Raw genomic sequence first — 25,171 nt, 5'->3', positions numbered from 1 at the left:
ATACATAGATATGCTTTTTGAGAATTATTTGTGCTGTTTTAAATGCACATGAAAGAAAGGGGTTCACTGGGAGGTAAGTTCATTAACAGCAGTTCAAACTGAAATAACGATATTTCATTTTCTGATCGATTTCTATAACTTACAAATGTGACTGAACTTGTGTACCAAGAATTTAGAAAACAATCATATCCTGAGAAGGCAGACTACTCAAAAGTCTGAACAAGAATTTTAGGGATAGCACTACATTAAGAGACAAGAGAAAGAAGAACAAATAAAGATAAGAAAAGAGGACATTGAGAGGCAGCTACTTAAGTCTTACCATGGTCACAGAATAGGGAATTTCAGAAAGGGGGAAGGAAGGGGTCAAGAGTACAGTGTCAGATATGGCATAAATGTCAAATTAAAAGAGAAATAATGCGGGCCGAGGATTTAGCTCAGTGGCACCGTGCATGCCTCGCAAGCGCAAGGTCCCGAGTTCGATCTCCGGTACCAAAAAAAAAAAAGGGAAATAAAGCCACTATATGTGGAATCCATTGCTGACCTTCATAAGAGAGGTTTTCAAAGGATTAAAATGTCAAGAGCCAGACTGAAAAATGATGAAGGTAATTGGTTGGGAAATGAAGGAAAGAAATCTAATGCCAAGTTAAGGAGCTGGCAGAACTGAGAAAAAAATAATTTCGATTTCATAATTGGTTGTTGTAGTTTGTTTTAAGGAGTTGTTTGTTTGCTGAACTTGGGGCCTTCACAATGGGGTACCTCCCCAATCCTTTTTTAATTTTTTTCTTTTTTTTTGGTACCAGGGATCGAACTCGGGATCAAACTTGCTCTTTCGAGGCAGGCAGCGAAACCACTGAGCTAAATCCCTGGCCCCCTTTTTAAATTTTTAAAAATTTTGAGACTAACTTGCTCAGGTTGAGCTTGAACTTGTAATCCAATCTGAGAGTTTTATAAGCAGAAGAAAGGAACTAGCAGAGAAGGCAACTAAATAAGGTGCTGCGGTGAAACAGGATACTGGAATGAGTTGTGAGTACAAGTAGAAGATTAGCCTAGGAGGAGGGAATTTTTCTTAGCAATAGGAAATAATGAATGAGAAAGATAACAAAACACAGAGATCCTGAGGTATTAATATGAAGGAATCACATTAGATAGTCTTGGTCTGCTCAGTAAAACAGGAACCCAGTTTATTTTCTGCAGGTGAGAGAGCAGAGACACAGCTAGATGCTTAAAACTGATGTAAATTTTTGCAATACCTGCCACAGGCAATCTAAAGATGATGAAAAAATTGTACATTTTACAATTAGAATAAATTTAAAGTGGACTTTGTCCAAGGTAGTTGCATGATTTTCTCAACTCTTTTTCTATTTTTTATTTTCTAATTTGTCACTAGTTTGTTTGGAACATTTTGGACAAGCATCATGTTTAAAGGAAAGATTCAGAAGTGCTTTAGTATTACAATAAGGACACTCTAGGCTACCCATGAATAATTACCACAGGACATTTTAAACCAAGCAGGCTTTTGTTGTTACTTAAGTACATTTTTCAGAGTCTTTGGTCTCTCATTACAGTGTATATGGTGCAAGATTAGTCAATGGAAACTAATTTTAGCAAGGTATTAGGTAATACAAATGAGGATGGGAAATTTTTAAGAGAAAAGTTATATTATGTGCCTAATCTTACTTAATTAAAGCTTGACTCCAATAGCAGCTGAGCACAAGTACATGCACAACAGGCCAAAAGCACTGGCTACAGGAAACCGAAACAGCAAAATTCAGACAAGTTTAAAATAACAGAAATGAAAAGCTATATATGAGTCTCGGAGATGATGTTTCTCCCCACTTCTCATGTTTCCAGAGAAGGAAGGAAATAGCCACTTAGGTTCCGGGAGGAAAACAGGAGCACAGAAGGACCACTTCTCATTTTTATCTCTATCCCTCTTTTCATTTACTCCTCCTCAAAGCAGGGACGTGCTGTCTGGTGAGATTGCAAGAAGGAATGAAGCATGTGTGCTCAGTCTTTTCCAGGCCCTTCCTTTCAGTGTGCCCGCCTTTGGGATGCACGAAGTCTCTCTCTTCCACACATATGCCCTCCTAGGCATGGAAGGTCTTCAGTTCTGGAGTGGATTGAAGCTGTAGGTCCAAACTACATTCTCTAGTTCACTTTAGCACTACTAGTTATAAAGCTAATAATATAAATCTCTTTTTGCCTGTTGAAGTATGTCTCTATCCAATGGGCTAGACATTGGCAAGCACACTATGCCCACTGTAAATCCTGAGTTTCTGGCTTAACTAGAGAAGAAGATTAGAAGCAAAGCGGCCAAAACCAACAGGAGCAAACAGTATATAGCTGAGATCCTTAACAGGGATGCTCAATCGATAGTGACTCTGGTAGTCAACACTTAATCCATTCTTACTTTTTCATACTCAAAATCTGTGAGAACTTAGCCGGGCGTGGCACACACCTGTAATCCCAGCACTCAGGAGGCTGAGGCAGGAGGATCACAGACAGTTCAAGGCCAGCCTGGGCTACACAGTGAGTTCAGGGCCAGCCTGAACTACAAAGGGAGACCCTGCCTCAAAAAACAAACAAAGAAACTGTGAGAACTTACCTCTTACCACTATTAGTTAAAACTAATTAAGGCTTCACTGTATAAAGAGAAGGCTTGTTTAAAACTTGAAAATGGGACTTTTTTAATATTATGTAAACAACATTAATACTTTACTTACATTTACAAGCTCACCGATTAATAAAGAACTCACCTTTACAGATTGGCGGTAGGGATCTTTGACATCAATGTCGCTGTAGGCAATTGTGATTAAGGGAGGGTATATGTTTCCATTTTTTGTGTCAGGTACAAGGTGGATGCTATTTAAAAGAAAATACATTTATAGTTACAAATATATGTAGGCCCTTAAACCTATATATTTTATTTATTATTTCTTTTAAATTTAATATAGACTATCACAATGACTTCTTTAACTGGTTGGTTCTGACCAGTTAACAGGGGCTAGAGAAGGTTAAACAAAAACTAACGTTAACAACTCAAGCTAATCTTCAGTGGGTCAAAACTTTATGTTAAAGTATACTGTCTGAGACAAATGAGAAACTGATCTGATTCAGATGCTACAAAGTGTATAAATGAAATCGCTTAAGCACTGTGAACTATCTTTAAGGAATATTCAAAAGAGCAGAGCTATAATGATGCCTAAGAAAGGCAGACAATATCCTAATTATCAAAAAAGAAAATTACTTCTAAACAAAGTATGTATCACATCTAGCAGTGTTTAAGGCATAAAGCAGGGTACACTTTGCCAAGTACAATGCATTAGCGCTGGATAGTCTCAATCCAAAAAGGAAAAATGCCAGCAGGGTTTCATCAAGAACAAGTGAAGCCTGACTAGGTATGATTTCATTTTCATTAGAGATACCACAGTAGTGGATTGAGGGAATGCTAAAAACAATACATTTAGATTTCAGTAAGTTATATGACAAAGCTTCTGTGTTGTCTACTTCATCAGAATATTATGAAAATAAAAATGAAATAACAGTGAAAAAATAAAATAGTGTACATTGAAATGCTTCAAAGTGCCAAATTAATATAAAATGAAGGCACCAATTTTTATCAGTGTATCTGGGGTACACATGGTAAAATATTAGAGTAGAAAGTCAATTAAAAGCTTAGAGATAGGATGGAAAAGACAGAGAAATATGGGCTGCATGGTACTTCTCTCAGTTAGGATCACAAGTATCCCAGGTCAACCTAAAATCTGGGTCAACCTAGAACAATAGCCATTAAAGGAAATGAGAAAGGAGGAGGCCAAACTACTAACAATCATCTATCAGGCTCTTTTTAAAATACCCATTTCAGGGGCCAGGGATTTAGCTCAGTGGTTCTGCTGCCTGCCTTGCAAGCACAAGGTCCTGAGTTCAATCCCTGGTACCAAAAAAACAAACAAACAAACAAAAACCCATTTCAGCTCACAGGTACTTGCCTTGCCTTGCTCTTTCAACCCTTGTAATTCAGCATGGGTAGAGTGTGGTCCAGAATTTGAATTTTGACCAGGATTCTCAGGCTCTTCTCATATAAAGTCCCCCTTGTCTTTTTACTGTTATTGGCCTATGCCAACCTACACAGATATCTAAGAAAACCTTATGCATTATTCTAATTCAGTTGTCCTTATTGTTTTTATCTGATAATTACTAGTAAGCACTTTCATTATAACATTTTCCCAAACATTCCATGCCTAATTTAGCCATCTAATTAGATATTTGTTTACCTCAGTGATATCTGGGTAGCAATTCGAATTACTCTTGGCTGATTTCCTAAGTCATTTTCTTGTCCACTTACTGCATCCACTAAGAAAATGCGCCGAGTCAGAAGCCACTTGCCAGAGCTACTGTCTTTTGTTACAAAAAGAAAAAGATGGAATTTTAGAAAAATCTTCAAATTATTCAAGATGGCTTTCAAGAAGTTTACTAAACAAATTTAAAATACAACATTAATATTTTGATGGCTTTAAAGAGCAAATGCTCTAAGAAATTCCTGATAATCTCCTTTCTCTATCTTACTTGAATGTCTTCGGACTGTTTGAACTTTTCATTAGTTTGAATGCAAATTACCTGGAAAAGTCAGATTTTACACCATAGGTAACAAGAAAATTAATTTGTCCAAAATGTAAATCAAAGACAGCTTGAAGAAAAAGCCTCAATTTATAGTTGTACTAATTTTCTCAACATACACGTTTTCTTTTTTTCAGTTCTGGAGATTGAACTAGGATCTTGTTTGTGCCAGGCAAGTGCTCTACCATTGAGCTACATCTCTAGCTGTCTCAGGATATACTCTAAGCAATAACAAAATTTTTGCTTTTCTTTCTTTTTTTTTGGTATTTTTGAGACAGGGTCTGGATATCTAGTTCAGGATGGTCTTGAACTTACTATGTAGCTTAGGCTGGCCTTAAACTAATGGCAATCTTCCTGCCTCAGCCTCCTGAGTGCTGGGATTATAGGCATATGCCATGACATCCAATGTAGCAACAGTGTAATTTCTTAATAGGCCTGACAATGAAATTTATAAAAATCCCTAAACATAACAGCAGTCTCATGTGGTATACTGTATAAAGCTATATAATAAGAGAATCCATGGCCTTTCTTATAATCAGTGGTTTATTAAATTATCATATTGGTTGATTTCAGCTCAGAGAAAGAATGACAAGTATGGGAGCTATCTTACCTTGATTCACAAACATTTTATAGTGTTGAAGATTTAAATTTAACACAGGTACAGCCCAAATATTTTGTTGTTGATTTTCATCAATATATTCAAGGTAAATATCATAAAATATAGGAGTGGGAAAGTCGGTTAGGATCTTAGAAAGAGAAATCTCACACTGGAAAATAAAATTTAAAATAAAAGTATTACAAATGAAAATCAGAAAACATATTTTAGTTTTGAAAAATAAACTTTTTTACATGCATTTGTATATAACTTCTAAAATATAAATTTATAAACATGATTCTTTCATAAGAGCCAAAAAAACCCCCTCCTAATAGTAAAGAACTGTTCTGCTGGTGTGGTTGTACATGTCTGTAATCCCAGCACTTGGGAGGCTGAGGCAGAAGGATCACCATGAGTTCGAGGCCAGCCTGAACTACATAGTGAGACCCTGTCTCAAAAAAAACAAAGAAAATCCCCCAAAACCCCCTGTTCTGTTCTTGACCTATAATAGTTATGAGGAAAATATGCCTTCATTCTGGATATTAAGTATACATGATTGAAAAAGTGTAGGTACTTCTCTTGTCCTATGGGATAAAGTCTCAATTCTTTCTGTTGATGCAGAACAATGTGTGATTTGGCTAACCCTAGTAGAGTAAGGTTATCGTCTATTGTTCCCTCCCAGTCTACAGTTGTCCATTCACACTCATCGACTGCAGTTCCTAACTATGCCATGCCAGTCTCTCTCTGACACTGCAAATGTGGATTCTGCCTGGCATTTTGCTCCCCACTGTGTTCTTCTGTCCAACTCATATTCATTATACAAGCCCAAGTATCATTCTGTCTGTGAAACATTTTTGCACTACCCTGGGAACCTGGTAAAAGATGCCCTAGTATCTTTTACATACCTATAGTACAACACTTACATCCTTTGCAATTCTCTATGTGGCTGTTTTGTCTATTGGGCTGTGAACTATGTGAGTAGTGGCCAGATTCAATGGAATATCATGGCTTTAAATCTAACTGAACACCAGCTCGAGTTTACCTGATGCAAGACTGAGTAAATTATCTAATCTTATGGAATACCATTTCCTCATCTGTGAAGCACAGATAATCAGTATCTCAGTTATTTAATGGATCAAATGATAAAATACTAAGCATACAGCAGTAGATACTTAACAAGTATTGACTCTATGAGCTCACAGTAGACACAAAATAACATTTATTTTTAAAAAACAAACAAAATAACATAAAAATCATTTCTGACAAAAAAAGTAAATTTTTGTTCATGGTAGAGAATTTAGAAAATATAAGAAGACAAAATTCATCTCTAATCCAATCATCCAAAGATAATCACTGTTAAAAATGTTTATTTTCTTCCAACCTGTATTCCATGATAGTATTTTTCATTGTGGTTTTGTTTTATATATGTGTAAATACACTTTATTTTTTTAAATTTTTTTATTTTTTGGGTACTGAGGATCGAACTGAGGTCCTTGCGCTTGGGAGACAGGCGGTGTAACCACTGAGCTAAATCTCTGGCCCAGTAAATACACTTTAGCAAGAAGCAATTTTAAAAACTTCTGAATGTCTTTCAAATATTTAATGGCTCACAATATTCCTCTGTACAATACAATAATTTCAAAACAAAAGGTCAGGGGAAGAAAGAGAAAGAAAGATATGGACAGAAGGGAAAGTATGAAGGAAGAGAAAAGTATGTGTTTTTGTTTGGTATTGGTGAGTAAAGTGAAGCAGAAGTAACATATTCACTAGTCACTAAAAATAAAGTAGAATTTTTAACTTCATCCCTAAATGGTCAGAAGTTGTGTTATTTTTTAAGACCTTTAAGCTTAGAAGCAGATAAACAATTGATTATGAATTTCTAACATTATAGGATGTTAGACTCTAGGTTATAGAGCTCAGTAGTAGAGCACTTGGCTAGCATGTGTAAGGGCCCTGGGTTTAAACCCCAGCACTTTTTAAAAAAAGAAAAAAGATTCTATAGATGACAAGGTAGTTTCTTCATGCTAATTAAATTAACTTTTTTTGTACCCACATAGTAAAAACTAATGAAATAATTCATTACTATTAAAATATTTCTAATTTCAAAAATTTACATATTATTCCAATTATTGCTGATGTGATATTTTCAAATACAAAGCTAAAATACAGATTGCACACTATAGCTCAAACTTACATTTTGTTGATAGGTTGTTCCAAAAGAATAAGCAGCATTTAGTCTTGCCTCTGTGTCTGGACAAAGCTACAGCAAAAAAAATATAGCTGATAAACCTCTCTCACAAATACTTCCTTTGCTTAAGGGTCAAAGTTTTCTAGTTCTCACATGGATATATGCTCTAATGTATCAAGGGCATGAAAAGTTAAGGGAATATCTTTGTTATAAATTAAAGTCATAACTTAAAAAGATACTTTTAAGAAATTCCAATTTAAAGCATCAGAAAAAAAAGTCTATGGTATGCAACTGATATTTTTCAAGCAACATCTAGTCTTTTCTGTTTGTCTTTGACATAGGCAAAAATAAAGAACATTGGCAATTCTTTAGTTAGAATCATGCTTACCTGTAAAACACCTCCTTCTAAAGTTTGCCATTTAAGAAAATTTCCTCTTATATCATAGGAAGCAGCAACAAACTTCAGTTCTGTATTCTGGTTAAAGAAAAAAACAATAACAATGTCAAATATTCTGAAAGCAATATAATGTTCTATAAAGAAATTTCCATTTTTGACTAATCTTTTCTTTTTCATTATTAACTGACTTTGGTTGAAATAGTAAATTCAACTATGTTTATTTTGAATCTAAATTAATCTAATAATCTCTGATATTAAATACGCCTAAACCACCCGGACTGGTTTTTTGCATAAAAGTTGTTATTTCAGAATTGAGTGGCAGCACTAGTGACAGATAACCTCCTTTCAAATCTGTTAAATGGGGGATGAGTGTGAGGGGCAGGGATTATTTCTTCATTCTGGAAAGTTAAAAAGACAGAGGAGAGAATTAGAACCAGTAAAGTGCTGGGAAATGTCACAGAGCCTCAATCAATCTTTTGAAGCACTTCTTAAAATTGTGGAGATTTATAAGGACAGAGATTGCCTTGCATTTGGTGATGGAAAATACTCTTCTCAATTCCACAAGTACTACCTGCTGCTATAACCATATAACCCAGAAGCATCTAAATACTCATGCAAGACAGCAATGATTACACTGTCTAATTCCAATAAGCAGCTAATATTTATATTTTAGTAACTAAATTTTTAAAAATGTCTTACAGAATAAAAGTGTGACCAGTATCTTTCTTACTATTTTTTGAAGCTGTAAATCAGAATGTGTTATTCTCTAATGATAGAGTGACTTGTACCTGGCTTTGTCTTTTAAAACTGAAATTTGTAGGAAGAGGTCTACTATTGAGTATTTGAGGTGCCAGTCCTGATTGGTCTCCATAAAACAGCCATGGAAGATTCTGTCTCCTACGAACAATCACAATTGTTTTAATAAAAGGCAAGAAATATTTTATTAGTAGTATTTATGAATACAACTGCATTGAATTTGGTCAAACTGATATTTCTTGATCACAATGTCCTTACCAAAATGAAATAGAATGCACAGTGCTCAGTCCAGCAGTATTTTCAAAGATAAACTGAAACAGTCGACATGCATCAAGAGCAGAGTCATAAGAATTCATATTCATCACACACATATTACCAAGAGCTTGGCAAGATGTTAGGTTGGCATACACCTAAGAAACAATGGGAAAGAATTATACCACACTGACAGCTTAAGAAAAAGTCAATATAAAAACTATGCTTTATTTTGTCTATCTTACTAACACTTTTGATTTTTTTTTTTTGGTACTGGGAATTGAACTCATGACCTTGTGCTTGCCAGGCAGGCATCGTGCCACTGAGCTAAATCCTTGGCTCTAATTCTTTTGATTTTAATACCTTTCCTCTAGCTTAAGTAGAAAATACACTTTCCACATAAAAAGAAGAATAAGTACTCTTTTATTGTAAATTTCAGAATACGCTATAAAGATGAGCAACTGAAAGAGCTAAAAATTTATAGCATGCTATTTTTAAAAACTATTAAGTAGAATATTTATAGTTGAATAATGTATATATTAGATCTGACACATATAAATCTAATCCATTTTAAGTAATTTGTTTTATGAACAACCAATAAGATCATCTGTTGAGTCTACCTCTTAATCATCTTTCACAATTTTCCCTATGAGGAAAACGCAACTCCATTTTTAGTTAATCAAATCAAAACTTCATAGGAACTTCATTCTGTCCCACCCATTTCTAACTCATCGGTCAATGCTGTTGGCTCAGTGTTCAGATAGCCAGAAGCCGAACATGTCTCTCGTTTCCATGGCACCACCCTCGCCCACAGTCCTAGTCTCTCTCAGGTTACTGTAATACTACCCAAATGGTCTGCCCGCTCCTGTGCTCACCCTAACAAAATCTACTTCCATGCTACAGGACTCCTGTGAAAACCTGAAGTTAGATCATGTCTCCCCTAGGCCAGACTCCCGGTCCTCACCAGAGCCCTCCTGCACCTCTGATCTCCTCTTCTCCCTGCGTCCTTGCTCAGGCTGCTCAGCCACTCCAGCCTCTTTCCCACTTCTGGAGCATAAACAAGCCACTAACTGTTGCTTTGTGTCCTCTGCTACTCCTGTGGTCTCTTCTGAGAATACTCTCTCCTAGATACTTACCCAGCTCACTTGCACCTCTTTCAGGTCTTTGCTCATGTATCACCCTCTCAGAGCTCGTATATAAAACAGCACTGCCCACCACTTTCTCTGCTCTTTGCCCTGACTTATTGCCTTCACAGCCCTTAATACAAACCGACATTTACTTACATTACAACTCAATGAGGAACATTTTTCTTTTTCTGCAATTATCTAAGTTGACTAAGAACAGGTCTGCCATACACTCAGTCATCAACAAAACTTACTAAATGACAAGTCAGTTTCCCCAAACACTCAAATGTAGCTGAATATGCTTAAAGACATTTAATCTGCTTATATTGAATATTTTCTATATTCTCTTTCAATCCACCAGAAAGTTTCTATTCTTCTTAGAAAATATAACCAAGGAAATATGTCTACTTAGAAAGCAAACTTTATCTGGGTAAAGAACGGTACCACAATTCTTCAAAGTGATATAAAACATTTTTTTTGGTACTGGTCATCAAACTTGGGACCTTCCACTTTTGAGGCAGGCGGCAGAACCACTGAGCTAAATGCCCGGACCTATCAAACATTTTTTAAAAATTCAAACGTACCCAACATGCAGCTGCTGCTGACTGCAAATACTTTGCAAACCATTCTGAAATGAAAGACATCCCCTGTAAATGAAAAGATGTTCAAATGAAGATTCCTTGAACTTACACTGTTAGAAAGATATTAATATGTATATTGCCAAGTGAAAATGAATAATGTTATTTTCTTAATGTTCGTGAAAGAAGTCAAATGCAACAGGTGTCTACTGCAGATTAAAGGCAACTAAAAAAGACTAGTTGCAATGTGGGATCCAAAACAAAGGAAAGAAATAAAAGGCACTATTGGAAAAAGTGGAGAAATCTAACAGGTATCAGATAACCCTATTGTATTATTTTAAATGTCTTGGATGTGATACTAGAAAAATGCCCTTATTGCTAGGAAATATACAGTGAAGCATTTCGAGTGAACTACCATCACGTCTACAACTCATTTTAAAATGGCTCAGGAAAAAAATGATTGTGTGTGATTGTGTGTGTGTGTGTGTGTGTGTGTGTGTATACAGATATACAGATATTTCTTATTTTTGTAGGCATTGGTTCTAGGACCCCCATAGATACCAAAATCCACAAAGGTTCTAGTCCCTTTTATAAAAAGGCACCACAGACTATACTGGAGGAGAGGAATTGTTGCCTTATGCATCAAGATCATAGATTCCAGTGGGAGGGAGAGAAGGGAAGGCAATATAAAAAGAACTAAGATGAATTACGTGTATGTACCAACTCTCCATGATGAATATAATCATTATGTACTGTAAAAATGTACTAATAAAAATTAAAATAAAAAGATTCTAAATCCTGCCCTCATTGTTGCTATCCCTCACATTCCTCCCAATCACTCCTACTTACTTAATGATGATAATTAACAACCAGATCACAGTCTGTCTGCCCAAGCTGTGTGGGTATTCTGGACATCTTCAATGTTTGTTAGTCACGTAACCCTTATTCTCTCAGGTTTGTGACTTCTTCAGTTCCAATTTCATCTGCTTCTCACTTTACACCCAAACCTTGTTATGACCTAGTGTCTGCTACAAAGGCTTTAATCCTAGTTCTCTATGCTCTCATCTATAAAACAAGCTGGCTGGACATGAATAATTCTGATTTCTCCAATGCTCACCATGTATTCACACTGCAACATAGCTATTATTATGTTTCATTTACAGACAATAAACTGAAATTTAGAAATGCTAAGCAACTTTCCCAAAGTCCAAAGATACAAAACCAATGACTGGAAAATCTAGAGTTCCAATCTGGAGTATATGATGCTCTTAACTGTATTAAACTACATCTTTTATAGGACCTGTATAGGACATTACTTTCTGTAATTCACTGAGAAAGGAATGAGCTAAGGTATGGAAGAGTACTAATAAATTATAGTGCTGAGTTGTTAGAGTAATGTTTCTTACACTGATAATTTGCTTTAAAGTGATTTACACATAATTTTCTCATTGTAGTTTAAAATTAATTATCAAAGGAAGGACTGCAGAAAGATTCCCCATAATGGAACAAAAATGTGAAATATACTTACAGGCTCTCCCTGGCGTGCAGCTGAAATTACACGTGGAGGAAAACTCCCTGAGCTGCTGAAACATAATCCCCCTGTCTTCATAAATAAAGAAGGAAGAAATACTTTGTTTATGGAAAAGAATGAGCAAATGAATTAAAAATATATACTTTATCAACTTGATTATCCTTACTAAAATGTTAGGTTCCGAACATTCACAGGACCTGCTGGCATTAATGAATGTTGGTTCACATCGGACACATCTGTTCAATATAACAAAAATAATTTTTAACATGTTAGTGAGTTACATTAAACCTAATTTAATTAAGAATTTGTTTTCCTAAATACTGGATTAGAACAGATTCATTCAGCTAAGCAATTACTTAAGCAAATATTAACACTGATTTAAATAATTTTATACCACTCTTTGCGTTATAAGGTAACCTATAAACAAATAAAATTAACCAACAATAGAAGATTATATTTGGAAATATAATGAATGAATACACTAAATAGCAAAGAAGGTAAAGTCAATCAACCAACAAAAAACCCCAACAAACTCAATATAAATGAAAGTAAGTCCATTTTAAGTAGTTATAGCAAATATACTTTCCTTATCTGTTACAAACAAAAAGGCAGCATAAGCTGAAAAGCTGAGAGTATATATATTTCTTCACCAAACCTACAACCAGTACTGTTCATCACTTCTGTTTATTTTAGGAGAATCCTTCCTATTTTCCATTAAGGAATGAGATGGAAGGAGGGAGGACACTGGGGGAGTGGTAACTCTGATGGATTTATATGGACATTCATGCAAAGGAAGATGATATAAAATGATTAATGTAACATGATATTAATAAAGTCAGCCTCTAGCAATACTACTTACGTGTTTCCTAAAGCACTGGCTGTAGTAAAAGAGTTTTCATTTCCATCACAAAGCTCACAAGTTGCTTGAGATAACAATGATCCATTAACATCTCTTTCCACTACAGAATTCAGCAGCAAAATTAAGGTGTAATTCATAGTGAGCACATAAGCTTTATATTCTTAGAAAATATCTAATCAAATTTACTTGTAATTATTAATGTAATAATACTCAAAACACATTATTTACATAAAAGGCATGTCAAGGATCTCTGTAAGATTAGAAAAATGAAGCCTTCTCCATTTCCACATGAAAAAATACGGAAACTAATTTTCCAAGTAATCATTAATAATGACTCAATAATATTTTTTCCTCAAAAATTTTCTTACCTTTTTCCTGTCATACAGGGATGGGGGAAAAAAGAATTTTCATAGATTGCTGCCAAGTTTCTATAACTTGGATGGTTTTTAATAATGTCTATTAAAGTTTTAAATTCATGTGCTTTACACAGTACCACAATTTCATTTTTAGATACAAAACAAAAATACTTTATGTGTGTGTAAGTTATACTCACTGAAACATTATTTGTTAGAAAACAATATGAATAGCTAAACATCAAAATGATGATATATGCATATCATGAAATACTACAGGATAGATTAAAAAGAATGGTGTAGACCTAACATAATATTGTTGGCTGAAATAAGTATGTAACAAAATAATATTTGGAATATGAAATACTGATTTCTTATATAATACTTCTATTTCTTGTGGGTACCATGCATATCATTATGACAAAATAGGAAAAAAATTCTAGAAGGAGACACACACCCCTAAAACAGAAACAATTACTTTGGGGTTAAGAAGCAGTGGAGACTCAGCATTGGGAAAAAAGGTCAAGAAGGACTTTAGGTGTATTCATAACGTTGTAAGGTTTTGCATGGGGCTACAAAATATTTTTGAGAAAAGTAAAGATGAACTTGTTCCTCACAGAGTCATCTCCCTCAGTAAATCCAACTCCATTTGAACATTTACTCAAGCCCCAGTCCTGCAAGTTTCCTCTTCTCACACTTCACAGTAAAAATAAAAATTGAGCTGGGCATGATGGTGCACATCTGTAATCCTAGCACTATGGAAGCCTGAGGCAGGAGGATTGCAAGTTTGAGTCCCACCTGGGCAACTTAGGAGACTCTACCACAAAATAAAATAAGAGGGCTAAGAATATAACTCTCAACATGAAAGCTCTGGGTTCAATCCCTAGTACAGAATGAACAAATGAATGAATAAATAAATAAATAAAATTTGAAATAAATGAATCTACAAATCCTGTCAACTCTCTTGTCAAAACTTATTCAGAGTGGACGGAGCTCTTGAGAAAGGAACTAAATCGTGAGAGGAAAAAGAGCAGCATATAAAAGTTTGTAGAAGCACGCTCAAGGCCCAGAGTTCAACACCCAGCACAAAAAATACTCGAAGAATACACGCAACAAAAATGTTTTATCTACGACCATTGGAAAAAAAAAATTAAAAAAAAAAAACTTATTCAGAAACTGAATTATTCTACTTCCACAATAAATACTGTGGATCAAGTACCATAATCTATGACCTGGGATTTTTGTAACAGCTTCTTAATGGGAGTGCTGCTTCCATGCTCCATGCAGAAATATAAATAAGCCTTTTAAAAGCTAACTAGAATCAGGTCGCTTCACTGTGCACAACATACCAATGGCCTTCTGTCTCTCACAGTGTCATTTCCAAGGCTGTCATCATGGACTACAAGCCCTACAAGATCTGCTCAGCATCACCCTCAACTTTTCAGATTCATCTGCTTCCATTTTCCTCCTCCTTTGCTTCAACCACATCAGTGTACTTCCTCAGCCTCGGATGCACCAAATATGCTACCATCACTGGACCTTAGCTCTCAGTATTACTTCTGTTTATCGTGATGTTCCCCAGTCATCTCAGGGCTCCGTCCCTCATTCCCTTCAAGTTTCTGCTCAGATGTCACCTTTCCTGAGAGGGCTTCCATGATCATCTGTGGTGGACTGACTAATGGGCAACTTGTAACACACAGCTGAACTGAATCAGCATAGTCTGAGCATGGAGGATCCACCTGAAGATTGTTACCAACAGCCATAAAAAGAGAACTGGAGGGGAAGATCTTGGCCTATTGATTTCCTAGGAGAAGCTTGCTGCGGATGGTTTTCCAGATGCAAACTAGGCTGTTCGCATCGGAGGAGGAGCTTGGGGCCTCACTGTCACTGGGAATAGCTGCTGTTTTCCTCAGGGGAGCTCTGATCTTTACTGTGAGCCTCACTTCCTGGCTCCAATGTGGATCCCTCAGCTTGGTGGCACAAATCCTTCATTCACCAGCACAGATTTTCTGGCTTCCACCCCTGGCCTTTGGGCCTTCCAGATGCAGATCCTCAGTACAGACAAGCATGAGACATTGCTGTGGGCTGCAGGCCACTGGATGGACTCAAGGAGGACACTGCCTTGGACTCTAAGCCTTTAGCTGGACTTGTGTGGGAAATTGCTGGCATCTAGGCCCTCAGCTGAATCTTTTGGGCTTCTAGTGTGTGGTTAATCTCTTATACTCCTTTGCATTTGACTTTTTGGGTAATTATCATAAAATAATCTTATAAGTTATGTGTCTTGTATTTAATGTGTATTCCCTTGCCAAATCCTGTTGACTACAACATCATCCATGTAAATTAACATCCTACTCTCTCTCCTTTGCTCTGCACTACTGAGAATCTCAAGGACATGACAGAAGCCTCTAAAATAGCAATACTGTTTTCGCAACTGTCCCCTAATCTCATGGGGCCATGAGGTGCCAGAGAAAGCAGCAAAACAAAAATCCCAAAATGTTCTTTCTGACTCTGACCCACAAAATTTCAAAAACATCTGAAGGATTATAAGGTCAACAACATGGTTAGAGTAATGGAATATGATGAGTGGTTTGTTATATAAGATTTCACAGGAGTTTTATATTCTTCCAGTGACTAGTTGGCTTATACGTGTAGCTGATATCAAGTGTACTTGCATGCACTTTATCTTGGTATAAATTTTTACTGTTCAATGGTCACTACTAGCCACTTGTGGTTATGGAGCACCTGAAATGTGGCTCATCAGAACTGAAATTTCAAACACTTAGTAAAGGAATGAAATGTTTCATTAATAATTATTTACCTTGATTACTTTTGAAATGTTTTACATACTAGTGGGTTAAATGAAATACATCGTTAAATTCATTTCATCTGTTTCTTCTTACCTTTTCGTTGGGGGGTGGTTTGAGACAGGGTCCCACCACACAGCTTAGGCTGACCTTGAACTCACTATGTAGTCCAGGCTGACCTTGAACTTGCAGCGATCCTCCTGCCTCAGCATCCCAAGTGCTGGGATTAGAGGTGTGGGCTACCAAGCCTGGCTCTTTTTAATGTGTAGATAAGAAAATTAAAAATTATATATTTGGTTTGCCTTATATTTCTACTGGATGGCATTTAAATAAATGTCAGCATATTTGTCCTTGGGAGTTTTTAATTCCAAATTTATAATTTAATCTCATTTACTTTCATCTTCCCTTAATCCTAAACATTTTTTAATACTAAAAGTGTTGGTAGAGATAACACATCTTGAAATGTAATAAATTTCAAATTGCCATCCAACCCATCCCTAAGAATTTTCCTTAGGCCCATCCGTAAGAATCCACTCCCCAACTGTGAGAGTCAAGTTAACCTTTTCAATGGAGGGAACAGTGCTAATAAAACTACTAAAAATCAGTAGTATGTATGAATGTAATATTTTTAAAACTTCTTAAATATTTATCAAGCCAAGATTCCCAAGCCAAGGTGGGGAAGGACCTGGTTATCCATAAGTCTGAGGACTAGGGGGAAAACACATCCAGCGGCCTCCACTTCCCAACAACTCAGTCACTCTCGCCCTCCCGGGATCTAACCTCCATCCTCAGCAACTCTATGAAACTGCAACTCTAGCACCAGTGATTCCTGGATGGACAGACCATGGTTCATCCAACCAATGTCCTCTTGATAAATTTTTAAATTGTTTACAATCTTTGTCTTAGTAAAGATATTGCAATTAAAAAAAACACACATTGGCTGTGTGTAGTGGCACCCACTTGTAATCCCAGCACTCGGGAGGCTGAGGCAGGAGGATTGCTGCAAGTTCGAGGCCAGCCTGAACTACATAATAAGTTCAAGACCAGCGTGCAATACATAGCAAAACCTTGTTTCAATAAATAAATAAATAAATTAATTAATTAATTTTTAAAAAACATACATTTACTTCTTCAGTGTATATGAACAAGAAATTTCTAGCTGATGGATTGCTGGACAAAGATGACCTGCATTTTAAACTTTGATAAATATTGTCAATATGTTCTCCAAAGAGATTCCACTAGTTTAAAATACCCCAATAATATACGAGTATTTCTCTTACAAATACATTGACAAGGTTGAAAAGGTTTAATAAAATCTTTAGGTAAAAATAAAATTTCATTTTAGTTTTAATTCACATTTTGGATATTATTTTTGTATCTAGGAAACTTTAGTGTTTATAACTTTTAGTAGTAATTACTTTGGCTCTTTCTTTCTTTCTTTCTTTCATTTTTTGTGGCACTGGGGATTGGATCCTGGGCTTTTGTATTGAGCCATATTCCCAGGGCTTTTTACTTGTAGACAGGGTCTTACTAGGTAGCTAAGTTGTCCAGGCTGAGCTCAAACCTGCAGTTCTGCTTCAGCCTCCCAGAGTGCTGGTATCACAGGATCCCTTTAGGTTTTCTGAACAATGCACCTGCAAATAACGATTTTTTTTACCTTTTCCTTTTCAATGATTACATTTTTCCCTCTTACTTGAGTGCAATAGTTTTCATCCTTTCCCTGTCCCGAAATCAACAGGAATGCTTATAAATTTTCCCTGTTAAGCATTACGTTGGCTTTTGAGTCGAGACATACATGTTTTATCATATTATGCTAAGGAAGAATCCATCTAATCCTATTCTAGTAAGAATTTTTTTTTAACCAAACAGGACATATTTTCTACGTAATGCCTGCTGATGTCTTACGCATCGCTATATTTTGCACAAAAATAATTTTTAAAAATACTACCAAGTAATCACTGAGCTATTTAATATTCTTTTTTTTTTTGGTACCGGGGATCGAGCTCCGGTCTTTGCGCTTGCGCAGCAGGCGGCGGAAAAAGTTAATATACTTTTTTGTTGGTTGGATCGTTGGTTTTTGAGGTAGGGTTCACTCTGGAGCCCAGACTGGCCTTGAACTCATGACCATAATGAGACAGCTTCCCAAGTGCTGGCTACAGGGTCCTCAACCATGCCCGGACTTAAATTTATGCTCTTTACAATTCATCACCATGATCTTATAAAGAAGCTAATTCTTACCTAAAATATGGCCAGCGGGACAGTGGCATTTTCCTTCTGCAGTTAAGCCACTAGGGCAAGAAATGCAGTTCCAGCCATCTTCAGTAACACCATTCTGAATTAGAAACAATTTTTCTCCTTATTAATTAACTTTCTTCTGAATCGAGCATGTAAGTTCAAACAGCCGTAACAGTATGTAATTTGCAATATATATTCAAGTAAATCATAATATATGAACCACAGAAAAATTCCTTAGATAGCCAATTCATACTTTATATTACAAAATTAAGCTGTAAGTTTATACTATTTAGTGATTATTAATAAAAGATAAACTCAGTAACAATTCTTTGTTCTTCAGTTCAAATGGATTTTTGCTTTCATAATTAATTTTGACATTCAGTTTTTCCATTTACAAATACAAAACACAAAAATATTCAACAGGATTGAATCAACAGAGTCAGTTAATAGTTCAGGCTTGTATGTTCTAAAATAGTTATTCTAATTTTTAAAATTGAAGTACATTAGCTTTATAAATTAAGCTGTGACTCAAAATGGGTAAATTATCATGGTATATAAATTACACATTAATTTTCAAATATTGTGAGAACAGTTCCTTTTATTCATTAATAATTTGTACTAGTAAAGGTTTTTGGCAAACTTCCACATCATTCAAAATTGAGCTTATTATATGGTTTAGGAAAAATAGGAACAATAATACAATAATTATAAATATGTGACCAAAATAGAGAACAATGATAAAAACAGACTAATGCCACAAATTATCTTAAATTTTGATTGAAAAGAGTAGACTTACCAAGAAATGCTCTTATATATGGCATTAGTCTTAAAAAGGATTACTTAAAAACTAAAATAACTTAATAATGTTACTGAAAAATAAGTCCACCCTGTCACCATTTTTTATTATCAGCTTTTTGTCATCAGTGATTCAGCTACTACCAACAATTCCAATATAACGTAAATATCAAAGTGATAATCAGACCTATAAATAAAATAGCTTTAAATTAGGACATCAGGGAACGTTATATTTAATTCCCAGATTTAATTTTTTTTAAAATATGACAATGAGAAGGAATATTACTATTAAAATTGAACTGCCAGAGACTCCAAATTATCCAAAATGATTGAAAAATGTATTTCTACTAATTGAGAATTATTCTACATAGCAAGTATTAATTTCCCCAAAATGACATAACAAAATGACTAACAAAAGAGCAAGACATTATTTAACTATTTATCAATCCAATTGGCATTACATGAACTTATTTTTTGTTTTGTTTTGAGACAGAGTCTCACTTTGTAGTTCAGGCTGGGCTTGAACTCATTGTGTAGCCCAGGCTGGCTTTGAATTCACAGCAATCCTCCTGCCTCAGGCTCCTGAAGTGTTGGAATTATGGGCATGCACCACTATCCTTAGCTTACATGAATTTATTTCACGTTAGAAATCATCATGAACCTAGATTACCATATAACCTACTATTCATATAGTAGGTATAAGATACTGAACACAATTTGTACCAAAGGATATATATATCTTCAATTGCTCTGTACATGTACTATTCACCTTTCTTTATAACTGAGTTATTCAGTGAGGAAAAATAAAAATACAAATTTTCACAGATTTGTAGAGTTTCTTAAAGTCAGATTTAGAAAGTTTTTTTCCATATGAAATTTTGCTTAAAATTTCATCCATCTCCCAAAATTTACTCTAGTAAAACTAAAGTTAATTTAATAATTTTAAAGTTTGTGGGCTGGGGATTTAGCTCAGTGGTTCCGGCGCCTGCCTTGCAAGCAGAAGGTCCTGAGTTTGATCCCGGTACCAAAAAATAAATCAATAAATAAAGTTTGTGAGGAATATTAGACTAAATATTATATTGAAGTTTTAAAAATAAAGAGGTTTAATTTACTCCTTTTTACAGTAAAATGATTTTAAAATAAGATCTCCATACCATGTTTTCTGGACACTTTTTACAAATAATGGCAGGTCCTCCATTATTAGAAATCATCTGAAATCCTGGTAAACACACACATGAGGTTCCTAAAAAGAAAGGAGCCAATTTTGTCCTTGATAAATAAAAGTAGAACTCCAAGACAATCAATCTTAAGATTTTCAGAAGCAGTAGTGGATAGTGGTTAATAACAAGATGCAAGAACTAGTACTGTCTGGGTTTAAATACAGAAATGTACTTCTCGGGTTCCAACATTAGTTCTACTAAGCTGAGTGACACTGAGCTAGTTACTGAACCCTGTGCCTTGGCTGCTTCTTCAGTGAAACAAAAAAATAACTACTTGCCTCACAGGATTAGCGTGAGTTCTGAATTAGTTATTATATGCAAAAGTCTCCCTGGGTCTGGCACACAGCTTGTATTACATTGCTACTATTTTAATTTCAAGTATAACTAAACTATCAAACTACTGAACTCTTAAAACTATTAACTGCTATAGGAAATTTTGTATTTCTATGTGGCTAAATCATATGTGAACATTCAGTGAATTAAAAATTGCCAAAACTTTATTAGAAAAGAAAATAAATCATTGTTCTCTATTTGGAAAGCCAGTAAATGTTTTAGGAAATTACTACTGAACTGGCTGCATAGCAAGGACAGCATTCTCTGTGTAGTACATCCATAGCAATCTGTGTAGCACAATGCAAACAATATCTAGATTCATAATTATTATACTAGTATCTTACATTTTAGAGCTTGAAATGCTTTCTCAGTCACATTTCTTTACCGAAACAACCTGATCTGGCTTGGTCAATGACTTAAATGAGGATAAATCAGATTGAAGGTGACAGAAAGTTAATACTGTATCAGTGATGGGAAACCTTTTAGAGCTTTCAAAGCTACAAACAGCCCACTGCAGCATGTGTGTGTAAGTTAGCCACCACTGCTGGATGATTGAGACTGAAAACACCTCAGACTTCAATATACAGGAAAAACTTATTCTGAGCAGTTTATTGCACATTTTAGGGGGTAAATTAAGTTAATCTAAAGACTTTAAGAGCAGTCAGTAACATTCAACAATAACAGGGATAAGTTCTAAGAATTCTATTATAGAGGCAAAATTATACTGGAGATACAGAGTTAGAGACTGAGGGGGGAAAAGACATGCGATCTCCCAGACGGGTGACAGATTTCACAACCTCTTCTGGGATTCAATTTCCTTATGAGTACAATGAAAAGATGGCTCTGATTGTGCTTAAAGCCTCTTCCAGCTCTAAATTTCTGGGATGGAAAAAAGCAAGACAAAGAACTATCAACATTTACAAGCGTTAGTTTGCATTTCCTCCCTAATCTTTCCTGTCATCTACACCTCTCTACCTCAGATTACTTCTTTTCTATTTATTTTCTACCTTTGATAGGCAGCTTTCTAAGTACTGCACTACAGACTTTTCCCATACATCAGGACTGGGGGATTGACCCTAAACGTAGGCGAGCAGGGTAATGGACTCCGGGTTCCCCTACCACTTTAGTGTGTAAAGTGGAGTCCTCTTAGGAAATCTTAAGTTCGGCGGCTACGTTTTCTGAAGCATTCCTTCTACAAACGAAGAGGTCGAGGCCTGGGGATAACCAAGGTGGGAGTGTTACGTTTGCACTCGTCTCACCTCGAGCATCCTGCTTCTGGTTGGCTCCACACGAGACACAGGACAGCGCCGAGATATCGAAGTACTGGTTGTGGCTGCATGTCTCTGGCTGCTGGAAAGGTAAGGAGAAGGTGAGAGCCTGTGAGACGCGAGGGAGGACCAACATGAGGAATGCAGTCAGAGCCTTAGCGGTTAAAACAGACCAAGCCGCCATTGCCGCCCTAGCCCCACCAAGCGTTTCCATGGTGCTGAGGCCAGAGACAGCGCAGTCTCCAGTGCCCCATCAGCCTCTGCGGCGACACCGCTGAGCTGATTGGACAACTCGGTTACGGAAATCCTTGCCGGCGCTCCTTAGTTGCTAGGTTACCAAACCCGCGGGAAGGTGGCTGGTTTGTTACATTTGAAAGCTCTAAAAATCCGCGAGGTTAACGCTGGAGTCAGACGGCTATTTAAAAGGTATATTTTTTAAACTCTGGGACTCAATCTTACTAGGGCGTGAAATCAATGGAAGAGGGGCTGGAAGCAATATCACACCAAAGAAAATATAATTATGTAACATTACAAGTATCTTTTCGCCGGGAGTGGTGGTTCATGCCTGTAATCCTAGCACTCGGAAGGGTGAAACAGGAGGATCGCTGCGAGTTCGAGGCCAGCCTGGGGTACATAGTGAACTACATAGCGAGACCCTGTGTCCAAAAAAAAGATACTTAAGTAATTACATCAGAATTTAACCAGTCTAATTTTCAGAGAAGACATGTCATATATTTTGTAAATTTTCAAAAACCCACTTTGAGGGGTGGGGGAGTCGCTCAGTCTTAAGAGTGATTGCCTAGCATGCCCGAGGCCTGGATTTGATCCCCAGTAGAGCAAAACAAACAACAAATAAACAGACCTCCATAAATTTAAAATGTGTAATGCTGGAGGATTACCATGGGTCAAGAACTGAAAAAACAAAAACATTATCCTTTTTATTTTTAACTTTGTTTTGAGCATAGAAAATTATGTACATAAAATAAGATCATTTCGATTGTTTTTGTCAGGTAAAAGGGCCGAAAACCAAGACCAGACCAGGCCACAACAAGCCTTTATTAGGGGAACAGATCTGCCAAGATGTCTCCGAACAAAGGAGAGACAAAAGCAATATGGCCAGGACAGCAAGTACCTTTTATAGGAGCGCGGGTGGGGCTTGTAGGAGCTGAGGTGGGGCTGAGTGAGGTAGTGGCTAGGGGATGGAGGAGCCGGTGACGTCACGAGGTAGTAGGTGAGCCAGTATTAGGTTACTCTCCAGATAGGAACAGGGGCATACTGGGAAGAAGGGTTTGTTCTTTGGTGGGAGCAACCATTTTGGCGTGACGTCACACAGGGGAGGGGACAAGGCACAATAGGAAGAGGGCAGCTACCATACATAACAGCTGCTGAGGTAGTGGGAGACCTATCAGTTTTTAAATCAAATTTACACATACATGGATATTGTTTTTCAAGTAGACATCCTTGGAGACTGTTAGCTCCGACATATTTTAGAATTGCCTTCATAGCCAGTTAATGGTCACAAAAGAAAAACTTAATGCTTAAATCTTACTTTGTTTTATTTAATTTTGTTTGTACAACTGTTATATTTTTTCTTTCTTTCCCATGAAATCACTTGTTATATTTTTTAAGCTACCTTATTTATCAAGAGTAACTTGAAATGGCTTTTTGCTTTCTTTAAAAAGTGCAAATTTTGTAATAATGTGATTTTTTTCCCTGTTAAGGTGAGCATATTCTCAATGCATCTAGAAAATGCATCTAAGGAAGTTGGATACATTTAACTTTAACCACCATTAGGGCTTCCTCAAAAGACCAACACTGACCAAATCACTAGTATCTATGACACAACAAGCGTATTTTCTGAAAATTATTCTTAAAAGAGAATTCTAAAAAATATTTTTGAATAATTAATGTGTTGTTGGAGTGGAAATTTAAAGAGGAAATAACTTATTTTTATGGATTTAAAAAAATACATGACCATATAAATGTTAATGAAAACTAAGAAAGGATGTGGGCAGAATAATTGGGATTAATCTGCAAAACCTTCATAGAGGCAAGTTTTAACTAGGCTTCCTTGATGAAATGTTATACCATTATATACTCTGTGGCAAGGATCAGGATATTTACTCACTGCTTACTATGTTATTAAGCAATAAAAAGAACGCACATTTATGATGGTGTGTGTGTGTGTGTGTGTTCCACTCCTTTCACTGTGCTAGGTGCTTGGCAACATTAGTCTTAACTCTTCATAACAACATTTTGAGGAAGTATTATCCATTATTTAGAAAAATAAGAGACTTAAAAAATTAAATTTTAGGAAGTGATGGAACTAGAGTTTGTTATTCTTCAAAACTTGTCATTTTTCAGTGCAGTAAGTGGCTCCTAAATATCAATAGAAATAGAAAAATTCTGACATTCTACTTTTTAGTGCATTATAAGTCATATACTGTGGAATTTTGTCTAAGGTCTTCGAACACCACATCTTACAAAAGTGGCCCCAGGAGCTGGAGACTTTATCTATAGTAGAAAGATTAGAAGTAAACAAATATGGTTAAGTTTGAGATAACTGTAGGTTCATTTGTGTAAACTGCCTACAAGGATAGCAGAAAAGAAATGTTAGCTAAAGCTTTTAAGCATACATTTGAGACAATATCATTAGAGGGGTTTTTTTTGTAAGTAACCAAAGTCCAGGTAGTTTAAGCCAGTTCATAACAGTTCAAACAAAAACAAACATAAACCTGGAGGCTGTTGATGTTCCTTCAGTGATACTAGGTAGTTATCTCTGCAATTCTTGTGGCTTTTCTTTCTTACTGCAGTGTGACTTCCATATACCAGATAGCAACATTCAAATCTCAAACAAGAAGGAAAGGAACTGAACCAGAAATGTTTCTTCTGTTTTCTTAATCAAGAAAGCAAATTATTTATGCCATGTATTGTGTTAAACTCTTTACCTTCAATTTCATTATTGTTAACAACCTAATGAACAGGGAATATAATTGTTTTCATTTATCAAGATTAGAAGTGTCCAATATTATTCAGTTAAGATAAGAAACAGAGATAGAGGAAGAAATTTGGAGAATGTGGTTTAATGATAGCTTAGAAAGAAGTGTACCAAAGAAAGTGAGAGAACAGGTTCAAAAAAGATAGCACATACTTTTTGAACACCTGTTGAGATAAGCACTGCACCGTGCATTACCTTACAAAATTTATCTACTAAACTATCTTCTGAAATATGCACTGTTATCATCTCTTTCTATAAATAATTAAAT

The 25,171-nt window shown here is 35.9% G+C and overlaps 2 protein-coding genes across 8 annotated transcripts in view; one reads left to right on the top strand and one right to left on the bottom strand.

The window, feature by feature from the left end:
* The window catches only part of Tmem67 (transmembrane protein 67), a 44,072-nt gene extending 21,902 nt beyond the window's left edge, over positions 1-22,170 (bottom strand). For 3 of the 6 annotated variants that reach the window (XM_021262636.2, XM_004850099.3, XM_021262634.2), the window contains exons 1-14: positions 21,897-22,170; positions 20,239-20,327; positions 18,293-18,386; positions 12,898-12,997; positions 12,205-12,274; positions 12,036-12,110; positions 10,514-10,576; positions 8,812-8,963; positions 8,586-8,694; positions 7,789-7,875; positions 7,407-7,472; positions 5,228-5,384; positions 4,275-4,398; positions 2,757-2,862 (exon numbers count right to left, since the gene is read on the bottom strand). In XM_021262636.2, the coding sequence (XP_021118295.1) occupies positions 2,757-2,862; positions 4,275-4,398; positions 5,228-5,384; positions 7,407-7,472; positions 7,789-7,875; positions 8,586-8,694; positions 8,812-8,963; positions 10,514-10,576; positions 12,036-12,110; positions 12,205-12,274; positions 12,898-12,997; positions 18,293-18,386; positions 20,239-20,327; positions 21,897-22,119 (1,515 nt within the window). In that variant the 5' untranslated portion in view covers positions 22,120-22,170. The remainder of the gene's footprint in view (positions 1-2,756; positions 2,863-4,274; positions 4,399-5,227; positions 5,385-7,406; positions 7,473-7,788; positions 7,876-8,585; positions 8,695-8,811; positions 8,964-10,513; positions 10,577-12,035; positions 12,111-12,204; positions 12,275-12,897; positions 12,998-18,292; positions 18,387-20,238; positions 20,328-21,896) is intronic. The other 3 variants (XM_021262638.2, XM_021262637.2, XM_021262639.2) reach the window with 3 other exon arrangements.
* A 52-nt stretch (positions 22,171-22,222) lies between these two features.
* The window catches only part of Rbm12b (RNA binding motif protein 12B), a 476,951-nt gene continuing 474,002 nt past the window's right edge, over positions 22,223-25,171 (top strand). Inside the window, exon 1 of one of the 2 annotated variants that reach the window (XR_015442824.1) lies at positions 22,223-22,331. The gene's annotated coding sequence lies outside the window, so the exon portion shown is untranslated. The remainder of the gene's footprint in view (positions 22,332-25,171) is intronic. The other variant, XM_013074135.3, reaches the window with a different exon arrangement.

This window comes from Heterocephalus glaber, unplaced genomic scaffold, assembly GCF_053883595.1.
Source record: "Heterocephalus glaber isolate CG9 unplaced genomic scaffold, H.glaber_assembly_v1.0 deba00001555, whole genome shotgun sequence".
NCBI lineage: Eukaryota > Metazoa > Chordata > Mammalia > Rodentia > Bathyergidae > Heterocephalus > Heterocephalus glaber.
This window is presented reverse-complemented; position numbering and strand designations above follow the sequence as displayed.